The 15,417-nt window shown below is 49.9% G+C and overlaps 1 protein-coding gene across 1 annotated transcript in view; it reads left to right on the top strand.

The window, feature by feature from the left end:
• MRAS (muscle RAS oncogene homolog) overlaps positions 1-15,176 on the top strand; it is a 64,445-nt gene extending 49,269 nt beyond the window's left edge. The window contains exons 3-6 of the mRNA XM_047736024.1: positions 4,683-4,836; positions 6,173-6,272; positions 10,480-10,559; positions 11,846-15,176. Coding sequence (XP_047591980.1) covers positions 4,683-4,836; positions 6,173-6,272; positions 10,480-10,559; positions 11,846-11,945 — 434 coding nt within the window. The 3' untranslated portion in view covers positions 11,946-15,176. The remainder of the gene's footprint in view (positions 1-4,682; positions 4,837-6,172; positions 6,273-10,479; positions 10,560-11,845) is intronic.
• The last annotated feature ends 241 nt before the right edge of the window (positions 15,177-15,417 follow it).

Raw genomic sequence — 15,417 nt, 5'->3', positions numbered from 1 at the left:
TCTTTAGGGTAAATACCCAGCAGTGCAATTGCAGGGTCATAGGGTAGTTCTATTTTCAACATTTTGAGGAACCTCCATGCTGTTTTCCAGAGTGGTTGCACCAGCTTGCATTCCCACCAACAGTGTAGGAGGGTTCCCCTTTCTCCGCATCCTCGCCTCAGGTTTTCTATTATTTTCTTGAGCCAGTTTTGTTTATTTATGTTTTCTAAAATGGTCCATTTCATCAAGAATTAAAAATTTTTTTTGCTATGAAACTGCATATAGTTTTCTCTCCGAATTAAATATATGTCCAGATCTATAGTCATAGGCCTTTTCTCATTCCAAAGGCTTATTAGACTTTCTTCTCTTTTGTTGCTGCTAAGAACTGCTAAAGGCTTTTTTTTTTAAATTGGTCCTTTCAAAGAGTCAGCTTTTGATCTTTGGATTTCTACTACTTTTTTCTTCCTCTCATTTTCTTAATTTCTACTTTCATTGATGATTTCTTCTTTCCTTGGTTTTATTTTTTTCTTTCCTAGCCCTTGATTTAAATGCCTAGATAATTTTCAGACTCTCTCGTTTTTGGAAGTGCATTTAAAGCTGTAATTTTCCTCTGAGTCCCACTTTGGCCTCAAACCAGAGCTTTTATTATTGTTCATTGTCGTTCGGTTCTAAATTGTTTGTAGTTTCTGCTTTGCTTTTCTCTTTAACTAGAGTATTATAGAGCATTATAGCTTTTTAAACTTTCAAGTGGATAGTTTCTTTTATACTCATGTTGCTGTTAATTTCTGACCTTATTGCATAAAAGCAAAACATAGCCCATGTGACATCTGCTTTCTGGAATTTGTTGAAATTTTTATTTATGACTTAACATGTGGCCAATTTTCGTGATGATTTCATGTGTGTTTGAAAATGCTTATTTACTGTTCAAGTGTTCTCTCAGATTAAGGTGTTTTTTGGGGTTTTTTTGTTTTTTTTTTTTAATAGCTTACTTAAGTAATCTCTATACCCAACGTAGGACTCGAACTCACAACTCTGAGATTAAGAGTCACATGCTCTTCCGACTGAGCCAGCCAGGCTCCCCTCTCAGATTAAGTTTTTAAATTGCTTTATTTAGATCATTATTTTTCGGATGGGGGGGGTCAATGGTTCTGTCTCTCTCTAACAGAGATCTTTTCAAGTTCTCTCACAATGGTTATGGGACTTGTGTATACCTACTGGGTTTAAAAATCAGGTTTTTAGGGGCGCCTGGGTGGCTCAGTGGGTTAAGCCGCTGCCTTCGGCTCAGGTCATGATCTCAGAGTGCTGGGATCGAGCCCCGCATCGGGCTCTCTGCTCAGCAGGGAGCCTGCTTCCTCCTCTCTCTCTGCCTGCCTCTCTGCCTGCTTGTGATCTCTCTGTCAAATAAATAAATAAAATCTTTAAAAAAAAATCAGGTTTTTATACATGTATGTTTTAGGCTATATTCTCATATACTTACGATTAATGACTTCGGCACTTCTTGATGCTTGTCCTTTGTCCCATTGTAAATATATTGGTTTGTCCTGTTCAATGCGTTGGCCTTGAATCCTATTTTGTGGATGCGTGTGGCTAACATATCCTTTTTTACCCTTTCTCTTTTTATTCTTTCTGTGTCATTTTGCTTTGTATATTTCTATCGTAGTAGCAGACAAGTGGATTTTGTATTGAGTGTCTGCTTTAATGGGTAGATTTAACCCATTTGTGTTTAACCGTTGTTAGTTTTAGCTAGATTTACATCTGCCATCTTCTTCCGTGTCTCCTTTCTTAGCTTTCTTATTTTTGTGTAGTTTGTTTTTGCCTTTTGTTGGGTTTTTCCCATTTATTTTGTTCTGGTTTTTTTTCCCCCTTCTAATGACTAGGAACTTTTGAGCTTTGTTTCTAGTGGATATTCTATACACTACGTGTGTTTGTGTGTGTATGATTCTATTTTTTCTACCAACATCTGGGTGTAATTATTGTCTTTGCCTCTTCCCAAACGAGGCAAGAAATTTAGTAGCAACTTACTTTCCTCCGTCCCCTACCCTCACATATGGATCATCATAGATTTTAGTTCTTTTTTTTTTTTTTTAAGATTTTATTCATTTGACAGAGATCACAAGTAGGCAGAGAGGCAGGCAGAGAGAGAAAGGGGGGAAGCAGGCTCCCCACTGAGCAGAGAGCCCGATGCGGGAACCGATCCCAGGACCCTGGTATCATGACCCGAGCTGAAGGCAGAGGCTTTAACCCACTGAGCCACCCAGGTACCCCATCATAGATTTTAGTTCTAAACTGTCATTCATTTTCTTCAAATTGTGTAACGAAATTTATTTAAACTTAACTCTTATGTTTAGCTGTGTTCTTTGTTTATCATTGTTTATAATACCACTCATTTTTTTTTCTTTCATGGATCTATTTTTCACTGTGCTAAAGTATTTCCTCCAAGAATTCTTTTCAAAAGCATGGATAATATTATTTTTAAGGCAATCAGTGTGTGAAATAACCATTTTTCCTTTCCAGAGGGTCTGTTTTGACTTTCAGCTTCCTATTGAGTTGGGTTTTTTTAATCCTGGATGAACATATTTTCACACATCCTAGATCTCTAGCTTTTGTTTTGGACAATACACACCTTCAGAATCCGTGAATTCATTAGTTACCTATCACCTGAATGTTTTCTGCTGTTCTACTCACCTTCCCATCCCTTCAGCCAAATCTGTGACATTTTCATCTGTTTTGCTGGTGGCATTTATTTAGTTGCCCTTGGTCCCTACCCAACATCACACCAACTTTTGCCAATTACCTTCAGCTTTCTGTTCTTCACAGTATGTACTTGTCTCCACCAGAAATTATATTACCCATTCTTTTGTTCAGTCTCCCTATTAGATCATGAGGCCCATGAGAGCAAGGATTTTGCCTCGTTCACTCTAGATCTGTAGTGCACAGAACACTGCCTGGCAGAGAGTAGGCTCTCACATATTTCTTCAGTGAATGAATGAATGAACAAAATTGGGTAGACTGTTCGCATTCATTTATTCATTCAGCTACTATTTGAGTTCTTTTGTGCCAGCTTCCAAGCAGACCAGGTCCCTGCCTCTGGAAGTGACAGTCCAACTGGGAGCCTCTTAAATGGGCAGGAAGGACAGTGTGCCATAAAGGGTCTGTACGGGGGTGGGGAGAGTCACCACAGGAGCCCAGGCAGCAGAATGCAATGAATCAGCTGGCCGAGGCAAGGGGAGCAGGACAGGAGGGGTGCTTGGAGGAATGACCCAGAGGTGGAGAGAGCACCCCAGGTGAGGAGAACAGGCTCGCACCAGATCCTCTTCTAGGGCTTCTTTGTGTCAGGCACTGCTCCAAGGGTCTTAGTATTTTTTAAAACCATTTTATTTATTTATTTGACAGAGAGAGAGAGAGAGCGCACGCCAGCAAGGGGAGCAGCAGGCAGAGGGAATGGGAGAAGCAGGCCCCCTACCGAGAAAGAAGCCCAATGCAGGGCTTAATCCCAGGACCCGGGGATCTTGGCCGGAGCCGAAGACAGACGCTTAATGATGAGCCACCCAGGCATCCCGGGTCTTAGTATTTTAACTCAAAACAGACCTTAGGATCCCCGTTCATAGAAACAAAGGCACAGAGAAGTGAGCTTGCCCAGGATCATACTCTAGGAATGGAGAACCAGACTCAACCCAGAATCTGGCTACAAAATCCATAGCCATCTGCTCCATTGCCTCCAAGGAGAAGGAAAATGGGTCTGTCAGGGAGTAGAGTGAGCTAGGAAATGGGGAAGGCCGGATGGTGAGCAGGGGTTTGCAGGAGGCTGAGGGCTTTAGCGCCTCAGGGGGTTAAGCATGTGGGTCTCAGAGGAGCTCCCCCAGTGACTGTGACCACTCTGAAACAGCCTGTGGGGAGGATCTTATCTCAGTGGGAAGGAAGCTGAAGGGGAGAGGGCTTCAGGAGTCTGAGGGGTGGAGGGAGGCAGAGGGGGATGGATGGGTTGGGAAGACTGCCTTTGCTAAGATGGTTCATCCCACCTTCTCCCCAGCCGTTCTTGCTTCCTATCACAGCACCCCTTCCCACCACCCTGTGACAGCCCCATCCTAGGGCCACGTGATCCTGGCTCTCAGAGGCCTCTCCTTCCCCGTAGCCTGCCTGCTGTCTGTCCACACAGGCTCTGAAGACCCTACTTGACCAGCCTTTTTGGGGCCTCCCCAATGCATGTCCTGGGGCTCTCCCCCCTAAAGGGTGCAAGGTAGAGGCATTGTTTCCATCTTATATAAGAGGAGGCTTATATATCTTATATAATATATATCTTATATATATCTTATATAAGGGGGCTCAGAAAGTCAGACAACTTCCCCGCGCATCAGTCTGTAAGGACTGCGACAGGGAGCCAAGCCCAGGTATGGGGACAGCCCCCCACCCCAGGGATTTTGTAGTAGAGCTGATCACTGGTTTTATGAGGCTTTTCTGTTGACAGACAGTTAAGTCCCATGGGGGGGGGGGCGGGCAAGAGGGTTGGAATGGGCAGGTCTACAAATGAGTCTGTTAGGGCCTCACTGGGTCCCTGACACTTCAGCTTGGGAAAGCCGTGCAGCCTCTTGTGGGGGCAGCTTGGCCGAGGCACCCTGGGAACAGCCCAGCAGCATGGGGGTCTGCAGGCCATGGGAGCTCTACCAGGGGTGGTGACACCCCTGAGTGGCCTCTTCCCACCCCAGTTCTGGACACAGCTGGGCAGGAGGAGTTCAGCGCCATGCGGGAGCAGTATATGCGCACGGGGGATGGCTTCCTCATCGTCTACTCAGTCACTGACAAGGCCAGCTTCGAGCACGTGGACCGCTTCCACCAACTCATCCTGCGCGTCAAGGACAGGTGAGGGCCACTGGGCCAGGACCTCCTGCCCCTGCCTCAGAGCCACCTGTCTGTCTGTCTGCCTGCTTGTGTCTCAGAGTCTCGGGTGTAAGCTGAGACACAGAAGGGCAGAGCTGAGCTCACACATCGGTACCCCCAGCTCCTACCCCGGTTCTTTCCATGGGGCCAGACTGCTTCCATGCCCTGAAGTTAGCCCCTCCCATGTCTCCTGAACAGTCCCCACTGATGGCCCCAGTTTAAGCAAATGTTACCAGGTTCGAAAAAAAAGTGAATTTCCTCTCCAGTATGCATTATAAGTGGTTATATTACATTTGACTGTGAGATATACAAGCCCCTAATTAAAGCTCATTTTTTCCCCTTAGTATTACATGGAGTAATTAAATAATTTGTAGTTTCTTTTAAGCCTAACTGGTCTTTTCAGTTAATTGGCTCTTAAAGAGGCAACATAGGAGAGTAAAAGGACAAGTTAAAAAGAAAGCAGCAAGCTTTGAGCAAATCTCAGTAAATTCAGAAAAATCTAGGTAACACCTGTTCCAATGGCAAAGTGTTAATAATTTTACCAGGTAAGGGGATACACACTCACATGTACTCATATGCATAAAACTCAGACTCATAAATGTAAGTTAAGCCCCTGTCTATAGGAATTTCAAAAGAAGAAACAAATGACTCTGAAGTAGGAAAATATTCAACCTTTTGGCTAACCAAAGTGCAAGGGAAAATAATAAAGTATTATTTTTCACCTGTTAAATTATGACTTTTTTAGATAAAAATCCCCAATGATGTTAAAGATGCTATAAGACTGCCTTTCTTTCACCTTCAGACAGCAATATGGCTACACACACCAGTGGGAATCTCTAAGGCAGGCGTGCCTTGGGAATCCCATCCCTCCTCTCCTGGGAGCCATCCCGATTTTGCAGCTGCTATTTACTGAGTGCCAGCTGTATACCAGATACCGGCCCTGGTGCTCTTACCCAGCCACTGCTGAAGGCCGCAGGAGCCCTGCACGGCTGGCTGGTGCATCAGGATGACCAGGAGATGGGAGGGAGGAGGTCTGGGAAGCCAGCCCCTGGCCCAGCAGCCCCTCGGGAGCCCTCTCTGATGCTGCTGAGCCAAGGGTTGCCCCAGGAGGGAGGCAGGAACCCCTTTGTTCTCTTTGCAGTAAGCCTAAGATCCAGCAGTCTGTGGGGGAGGGAAGGGACTCATGAGTCAGCCCCAGGCACACTGGGGAGGCTGCGTGGGCTGCTGGGCTGTGTTATGCCCGAGGTGTGGCTGTGTTGCCTTCAGCAGGTGTGGAGGCAGTGAAATTTCATGAGCTGCTGTTCCTTTATTCCCCCAGAGAGTCCTTTCCGATGATCCTCGTGGCCAACAAGGTAGATCTGATGCATTTGAGGAAGATCACCAGGGAGCAAGGAAAAGAAATGGCGACCAAACACAATGTAGGTGGCGTGCATGCATGCGCGTGTGTATGTGAGTATATATGTGCAGGGTGGTCAGGGATGTACAGGAGTCCATGCCCATCACTCCTGCAGGACCTGGGCCTCCTGGGTAATGGGTTAGATTCCACAGAGAGGCCTGGCAGGCCATATGTGATGAGGGCAATGTTGGGAAACAAAACAGCAGGCCCGAAAGAAAGCACCCTCTTCTCAGTCATGAGGAGCTCTGGTGGGGGGACCAGGTCCCTTCACTGTGGCCTGGGAGCTGTGGCATTCAGGCCACTTCCTGCCACCAGCACAAAAGATTCATCTCTGGCCTGTGCTGGGGGCTGGCTTCTGAGTACTCTCTGAGCCCGCCGCCTGAATTCTGCTCTGAATCATCAGGCCAGCTGCAGCTGGCTAGCCCTGTTCTGTGCCAGGCCTTGTGCCAGGATGCACTCACTCCTCACCAGCCCATGCTGAGGTAGGTATCATGACACCCATCTTAAAGGTGGTCAGACTGAGGTTTGCCCAGGCCACACCATGAATATCAGTGGACATCTTTGTTTTCTTTTTTTCAGTTCATTGAGATGCCCCTTTGCCTCTGGATGTGCCGGGTGGGGTCACTGGGCTTCTTCCTACCCCTCCCCCGCACAGGCACAGCCCAGGCCCCTGGCCTCATGGGTCAGTTATGTAGAAGTCCACTCTGCCTGCTGGGAGCTCTGATGCAAGGTTGCCCCTTCCCTTTGCCTGGTGGGTCCAGCTCTGTGAGTAGAGCAAGAGCACTCAGTGCAAATCACTTCTGTCTGTCTCTGCCTTCTGCTTCATTCACGTGTTCACGTAACTATCCTAGGCCCTGGGAAATAAAACCCCTGGCTTTATGGTACTTGCTTCTAGTGACAGGAGACAGATAATAAAAAAAGCAAATTACAGTGTGACATGTGCTGTGGAAAAAAGTAAATCAGGGAAGGGGGTCAGGAAAGTGAGGTGGAGGAGGATGCTTTTCCAAACAGGGCTGTCAGGGAAAGCCTTGTGAGGGAGGGTGCATTTCAGCAAGGACTTACAGGAGCTGAGGAAGCCAGGCTGGTCTCTGGGGAAAGAAGGTTCCAGCTGAGGAAGTAATCAGTGCAAAGGCCCTCAGGTGGGAGGTTGAGGCTCGATGGGCAAGGAGGCCAGCCCGAGCAGGAGTGGGAGGGTGGGCTGCAGGAGGCCAGGTCAGAGAAGGGCTTCAAGGCTTTATGGGCTTCTCCTCAGAGGGAGAGGGGAAAGCACTGCAGGGCTTTGAGTGAGGAGTGATGATGAGGTCCGGCTCGTGGCTGCACAGCTTCTCGCTTGAGGCCATGTTGAGACGGGCCCTTAGAAGCCAGTTGTGGGAGCAGGGAAACCAGCTAGGGTCTGCTCAGTAACAGCCTGGCCCAGAGTGGTGCCGGTGAAAGTGGCAAGGAGGTGGTTGGATTCTGGACGTGTTTCTAAGAAAGCCAATAGGACATGTGCACAGATTGGATATGCAGTGAGAGAGGAAGAGGGAATGGCAGGTGACTCTGTGGTTTGGGTATGAGCAGCTTTCAGGAGACCAGAGTGTTGGTAACTAGGCAGGAGAGATGATAGGAGGAGGTATGTGTGAGACAGGAGCTTAGTTGCAGATCCGTGGAGTTTGAGGGGCTGAGCAGATAATCAGATGGAAATGCCAAGATGGCAGTCAGATACGGCACCTGGGGGAGTATTGGCCGTCAGCAGCATGTAGATGGCCTTTGAAGCCGTACACGCCAAGGAAGCGAGTGTACATAAGGCAGGGGTCCCAGAACTGGCTGGGACACTTCACCTAGTGATGCAGAGAGATGAGGAGGGAGCCACAAAAGGGCTTGAGCTGTGGGTGACACATGAGGGCCAGAGTGGGGCATCATGGGTGCCAAGTGAAAACTTGCCTCAAGGAGGAGGGAATGGACAGGGCTGCCCCACAGCCTCCAGAGGAGAGCTAGAGCCTCCCCGCTGGCTTCTGAGTAGAGACAGGCTGAGGGGCTCCGTTCCCCAGGCTCAGACTCCCTCAGGCCTCTCTCAAACACATGCATACCCTCCCAAGCCACGGGGTGGGGGGTTCAGAGCAAAGGCTGCCCTCCTGCCCTGCAGCCTGGGGCTCCAGCCTTGCAGCCACGTGTCTCCAACAGCATATGCCACTGCCTCGTTTATCATTTGACGGAGCAACTCTGAACTACTATCACAACATGCTATTCATAAGGCAAGTTCCTCTTTCGCTGCCAAGGCAGGCACCCCACCTGGTGCCAGAAGGTGGCCTTTCCTAGGCCTGTGGTAGAGTCAGACCATGCTACCATTTAGTGCAGCGTTCCCTTTAATTCAACTCTCCTTGCTACTGAAACCCTAGAATTCCAAGAACCCAGATAACGCACCCCAGCATTTCTTCAGTGGTAGAGGCAGGACCCCCAGAAAGAAGGCAGAGGGTGCACAAGGCTCCGGGGGACACAACTGCTCCTATACTTCTGAGTGGTGGGTGGGACAACCGGCAGCGGTGGTCTGAGTCCTCAGGAACCATGCACCTGCTGTCCTGACAGGGTCCCAGCCCAAGAAGGGGCTCCAGGTGGGTCCCAGCCCCAGCTACAGGCACCTTCCTGCCTCCTCTCTGTGTGTGCAACAGGAAGCATGTTGCCCGGCGTGATGGGACTCTGGCTTCTAGGGCCCAGCAGGGATCCCCCGCCCCATGACTGGGAGGGGCCCTGAAGCCCCCCCCCCCCCCCCAGGCATCCCAAGCTATCCATGGGCGGCCAGGCAGGAAGTGCGACATGCACCTGCTTCAAACCTTGATTCCCTGTCAGCTGCAGTGTGGCTCTGGGAAAGTACATCTCCAGTCTGAGCTCTCAGTGTCCCCTGCCACATAGTGGAGATACATGCTTACCCCCAAGGGTGAAGGTGGGGATTAACTGAGCTCAGGGAATGTTGAGACCTGGCAGGTAAAGGGCCCAGAGTCCTCTCTGTCAAACAGCCAACAGTGGAGGACATTTTCCTTGCAGTGTCATCAGAGGCTCAGAGATTGGTTGGATGACTATTTTAAGAGTCTGAGCCATGCTTCGCAGGCTCTGCCCTTTGCATCCAGGCCAGCCATGAGACCTCCGCTTGAAGCCACAGCAATGTGTGAAGGTACTTTAGGATGTGTTCTGGGCAGTCATTTACAACATCCTCCTCTAGAATAACAGCTTGCCTTGTCACCCCACCCCCACCGCCCATGCATTTGAACCACTGATTATTTTTATTTTCTTCACTGGGCTTTTCTTTTTTGAAAGTGTTGTAATGAAATGCCTTAATTTTGTAGCCAGGAAAAAGTTATGAAATACTCCTGAGTTCTTCACCCTGACCACAGTAGGTCTCCCTCTCTGGCCTGGGGAAACCTGTATATTTTGCACAAACCCCACACTCTCTCCACTCGAGTGGGCACAAAGCCTTCCTGCCTGTGTGGGGTCCATGATACAGGAGAAGGGGTGTGCAAAGGATGGCATCCTGACCTCATGCAACCTTCGTTCTCCTCCCCGTGCTGGCCTGAGACTTTGGGTGACATGGCCCTCAACACCTGTCCTGTGGGGCCCCTCAGCCACATCTGCCTGTGTGCTGCCACCTTTCGGTGAGGTGATCATTCCTCAGTACCAAACATGCAGACACAAGCTCTCTGTGCACATGGCTGAGCTCCCGGACTCGTAGGCACAGAGCAATTAAGAGCTGACCCCAGCAAGCTTGTTAGGGGTGAGGAGGCACAGAGCAGCTAGGGGTCACTGAGGCACATTGTCCTGCCTGTGGCCCAGCCTCGCCTCAGCCTCTCCTGCCAGAGTCCCCTCTGGAGGGTCCAGGAAGAGGCAGAAGTCCCATCATGGTAGAGAAACAGGCCTCAGAAAGAAAAAAGAATAGCATCAGACCCTATTTTGGTTTGATAAATGAAACAGTCTTTAGTCTTCAAGTATATAAAAAGATCTTTTTTTTTTTCTATTTTTAGAGGGCTATTAAAGATTTCTCTGATGAGAGAATAAGAGGAATTTAATAAGCTGTCAATAACATTTTCCACCCTTAAGGAACAAGACGCCACCAGGGGCTTGAGGTTGTTGGCACCAGGGTTCTGTGGGGGCCTCTGAGAGCAGGTGGTCCCTTGAGACCTCTGAGAATTTGCAGTTTTAGGGAACAGGGCTTTGTGGATCTCAGTGCTACTTTTACCAAGTTGAGCTTTGCCTTCCAGATTCCGTACATAGAAACCAGTGCCAAGGACCCACCTCTCAACGTGGACAAAGCCTTCCATGACCTGGTCAGGGTAATTAGGTGAGTGCTGCACGCATCCCCAGAAGCAGGCTCTCTGCAGCAAGATGGGCACTGGAAGGACTGGAGGGACATGGCTGCTTCTTCCAAGGCCCAGGCTATGCGGTTCTGGGCCTGCTTTGGATTTCTTATCCCTCCATCCATTTCTTTTCCTCGCCCTTCCCACCTTCCTTCGCACACACCCCCTCACATCTCCTACCTCTGGGTGAAGGGGAGCATAAGGATGCCTTCCTGCCTAGGGTGCCGGCTCAGCTTCCTCTCCAGCTCAGGCTCCCTCTGCCTGCCTTCGGTGTTCTCCAACACAACACCTGTCAACAGCATAGAAGTAGATCCCTGTCCTCTCCCCCAACTGGAGGTTGGAGTGCCCTGCGACAGTGCACCGGAGCCACCACCACTATATTGCACATGCCCCTGCTTCCAGACCGCACACTCTGCCGGGCTCCAGGGGTGGCCAGAAACCCTCATCAGCGGTCTCGCATGCATTTCTTTACAGTCAGGGTCCCAGCTCTAACCACCTCGTGCTCAGAGGGCTGCCACAGCCTCCTGGCTGCTCCCTGACTCCAAGGTTTGCGACATGTGGAACTACCCAACCTGCGGTCCTCAAATATCCAGCATTTAGTGTGAAGCTGTGTGTGGTGAGCCCCATGGCTGTCGGTTAGCTGTGGACTCAGGGGCAGGACTCTGACAGTGTATTTCCCCTGTGGCTTCCTGGTGCCCCCAGGACACACACACACACACACACACACACACACACACAGCCCTTTCCTCCTCATTCCCCTGGGTGTGCTGTGCTAGCACAGCCCTCACTTCACGCTCGCACTCATGGAAAGATCTTCTTGTAGGGATCTTGCCTCCAGCTGGGACACGCGGCCTTGCAGGGAGCTGGTGTATCTTGGTTATGGACCTATAGTTCCAGGGCAGGTTTTAGACACAGGAATAGCTAATAGAAAACGTGCAAAAAGCTTTTGGACTCAACAAACTTGTCATTTTATTTGAAACATGAGACATAAAAATAGAGGCCAGTACTGAATAACACATAACATAGCTGAAGATTTAAGTAAGTGCAGCCACAACGTGACGTGAGGAATTCTCACCCGTGGGGCCACAGGCTTTGCCCTGCCCTCCATGCCTTCCCACTTTCTGTGCCCCAGAGACACCATCCAGGCCAGGCCGCCCGCCAGCATCCAGAACAGGCCTGCCGCCTGCACCCCTGGGGCCCAGGAGGAGAGGGGCTGGGAGAAGCAAAGCCTGTTCTGACTTTGTTTTTCTGCCTTTCACTGTCTCAAAAGGCAACAGATTCCGGAAAAGAGTCAGAAGAAGAAGAAGAAAACCAAATGGCGGGGAGACCGGGCCACTGGCACCCACAAACTGCAGTGTGTGATATTGTGACGGGCCTGAGGCCCTGGCTGCGGTGACCGTGACCTGGCCGGCCTCTGGGGCCTTCCACTGCCTAACCGCACTGAAAACCATTTCTAACCACGACCCTCGGCCGGAGGACCTGGCACAGGAAGGGAGAGAGGGCAGGGAGGAGCTAGGCTCTGGCTTTGCCCGAAGGGCACAGGCTTTCCTGAGTCTCACAAGAGACAGGGAAGCAGCCTCTAAGCCCCTCGTGTTGATTCAACCTGGTTCCTCCCTGTCTCTCGGTGGCTGTGTTGTTCCTTTGAAGTACACAGTATTGGTGTGATGTGGAAGTGTGTGTCCACGGACAGAGTACTGAACAAGCCATGATCCACCCCTACCCTGCTGCCCCCAGCCCAGAGTGTCTGAGCTTGGGGGGCTTTTGTAGTTTTTTAAATTATTTTAGTGATTATTATTTTATTAAAGGGGTCTGTGCCCACGGATGGGCGGAGCTTCCGGTCTTCAGCAGGCCTCTCTGAGAACACGTCTGGAATAATGTTGTTGTTGTTTGTGACTGAGTTTTCCCAGCAGTGCCAAAACTCAGCTCAACATGCAAGTGGAGGGACTGAGAGCATAGAGGTGAATGGGGACAGTGGCCCAAGGCCTCAGAGGAACATCTCACTCCCGGCCTCCAAACTGCACAAAAGAGAGGTGCGGTCACCCAGAAGGTTTTGCTGTGCCTGAGGGTACAGGTATTAGGAAATGGAGTTTTATTTTGCTTAGCAGAGAGGCTGGCACGAGCACGTCCATTTTTGGAGGGGTTTTCATGATCCTGGACGTGTATAAGTTAAGTCAGCTGATTGGCTGTGCAAAAGCGTCTGTTTGCTTTCCAGACAGTGTGGATTGAGTTCTGTGCTCTGAGGGCTCTCCTGGATCTGTCTTCCTGCTCTCCCACTACCTGTGCTGCCTCATGCCTCTCGGACACAAACACATGGACGTGGGCACGTATGTCTCAGCATGTCCCAGTAAGCTAATGTGAACGCCATCCAGAAAGCTCTATTCATGCTGAATCTTAACCAAAAACGATCCAACACTGTTGTTACTAAAACACAACCAAGACAAGAAGCCATTTTCCCTTTGACTCCACTGACGACCACTTCTTAAAGCCTAGTAAATAAGCAAACCCGGCTAAGCATTTGCAAACTTAGGATTCACTTGCCTTTCTGGCACACACTTTTCTTCACCTCTTGGATCTTCACTGTAACATAATTAAAGGAGAAAGAAAGGGTGGGGTGATGACATGACCCCATACACCTGCTTCTATTAGGGGACACTCCCCCAACTTCCTGACAATGCCACTTCCCTCTCAGGTGCTGCCACCATGATCCAGAGACTGGATTTTCCCAGTCAGAGGGTGGAGGGGCAGCAGTGACCACAAAGCCCCCCATCCCTGACAGAAGATCAGAATATGAGGTAGCTTGGCTCGTGACCTCATTTTTCATTTACAAATCAGGTCATGAGGCAAACTGGAGCATCCCTAGCAGGTGGCCTTGCTGCTCTTTGGAGAAAGAAGCCCTGAGAAGGTGAGCACCCCTCTGGACATGGAGACACCTCGCATCATTTCTGGTTTTGAAAGCATGCTGCGTTCCTAACTCAGCAAGATCACCAGCACCAGGGGGCCCAGCCTAAGAGCGTTGAATGAAATCATTGGGACCTCAGTTAATTGGAAATTCGAACTCCTTTATTTGTCTCAATGGTCTTCCCACCCTCTGCCCCCCTCCCCGACCCTGAAAGGAAAGATAACAACATTCCAGATTAGGCACTTCAGAGTGTCCCAAGATCCTATAATGCTAATGGGCATTTTAAACACAAACAGGCCAAGGTTCTTTCCAACCCATCTGCTCCTCTGAGCTGAGTCCACAACAGCCCCGTGTGCAAAGTAGAGGAGGACACAGCAGCAAGACAGGTGGGACGAAGTACTGAGGGAGATGCTGTGCAGCGAAGGAGTGGTGGGTGGGAAGGGAAGCCATGCTCACAGGACAGCGGCCGCTGCTGGAAAGCTTCTGCTGGGCACGGACCATCGCCAGCAGGTCCCTGCCCCCTGCCCTGTGCAGAGTCTGCAGCTCCTTGGTAACCCTGAGTGGGGAATCCTGTTGGAAGATCAGCCACCCTAGAATGAAGACTTTAGCCATGAAGGTAACCAGACACATGAGTTCATCTGCTACTGGTCCCTCCCCCATCAGGGGCCGTGCTTCTGCCCACCCCCACCTCATCTTCCAGGACACCTGTCCTGCAGTCAGCCTGAAGCTCAGCTCCACAGTGCTCGAGGAACAAACTGGTGAAGGGAAGGCCCGCTGCTGCGGAGTCAAGGTTAGGCATTATGTTCTGTGACCTCGTGTTCCCCAGAGATGAGACAGAAAAATAACACTTTTTGAAGACTGTTCTTTGTGTTTAAGGGAACTGTGGGCCCTTGGAGCAGTGGGGGCTTCCAGATAGGCCAGAATGGAGTGGACCCTGGGGCATCCCCAGTACAATAGCTTCTCCGTGATCCCGTGAGAGGGTCATTTGGAACACCAGTTGGCCACGCTACTCCATGACTGGGGAGTCCAATGGGACTTATATCTTTGGTGACATTTTGGTATTTCCACTGGTTTTGCAGACCACCTGAATAGTGCTACCTTCACATCCCCTAGAACATGCCCTTCTTGAAACCCCCTCACCCCATGCCTTTGCCACTGTGTGCTCTCAATTTTTCTCCTAAAATTTTGACACCCCCCAATTAGAGGGCTACTTTTCTATCCAACAGGTAATCTTAGCCATCTTCCCCACCCCTCCAGTCTGGGGCTCTGGCCACTGACTTCTCCTATACTTGGCCACAGAGGGGTCCCTTGGATGGTCTCTCTTAGGACCTTGTGTTGTTTGCTGTGGAGAGTGCCTCGTGGCCTAGTGTGGCCAATCTCACCTCGCCAGGAGATGTGACCCACTAACACATGGCAGTTCTGACCCAAAGGCCACATGTGACAGTAATCTGGAGCCACAGACAGGTTCCCTCCATTAGCAGCCCATTGGGTTAGATATTCCATGTTGGGTTTACATAGAACGAAAGATACTTGAATTGTTGAGTACCCGTGAGCGCCCAGCCTCTGCTACCCAGTATTAACAGATGGCCATCGCTGTGAAATGGGAGTGATGCCTGAGGGTCTCAATGATGCTTGAGCCTTTTATGTAACTTTTTATTAAGTCTTTGTGTATCTCAACTCATTAATAAAGAAAAGAAGAACACTTGGCTTATTTCCTCTTATTCAGATACACCTGAAGTGTTGCTGAGAACGTAAGTTGTCCATGTCTGGCCCAGAGCAAACTAAAGTAGGGAGGAGAGTGCTGGGGGCCTTGAGAAGTGTCTCCTTCCTACCTGGAGCCAGAGAATGAGAGCAAGTGAGCACATAGCCTCCTGATGTCTGGAAGCCCTGGATTCAAGTTCTGCCACTGAGCTTTCCATGCCTTTGAGCAACTTCCCTGCTTC

Source organism: Lutra lutra, chromosome 1 (assembly GCF_902655055.1).
Source record: "Lutra lutra chromosome 1, mLutLut1.2, whole genome shotgun sequence".
NCBI classification, from domain to species: Eukaryota; Metazoa; Chordata; class Mammalia; order Carnivora; family Mustelidae; genus Lutra; species Lutra lutra.
Note: the sequence above shows the minus strand (reverse complement) of the source record. Positions and strands in the feature narration are given on the sequence as shown.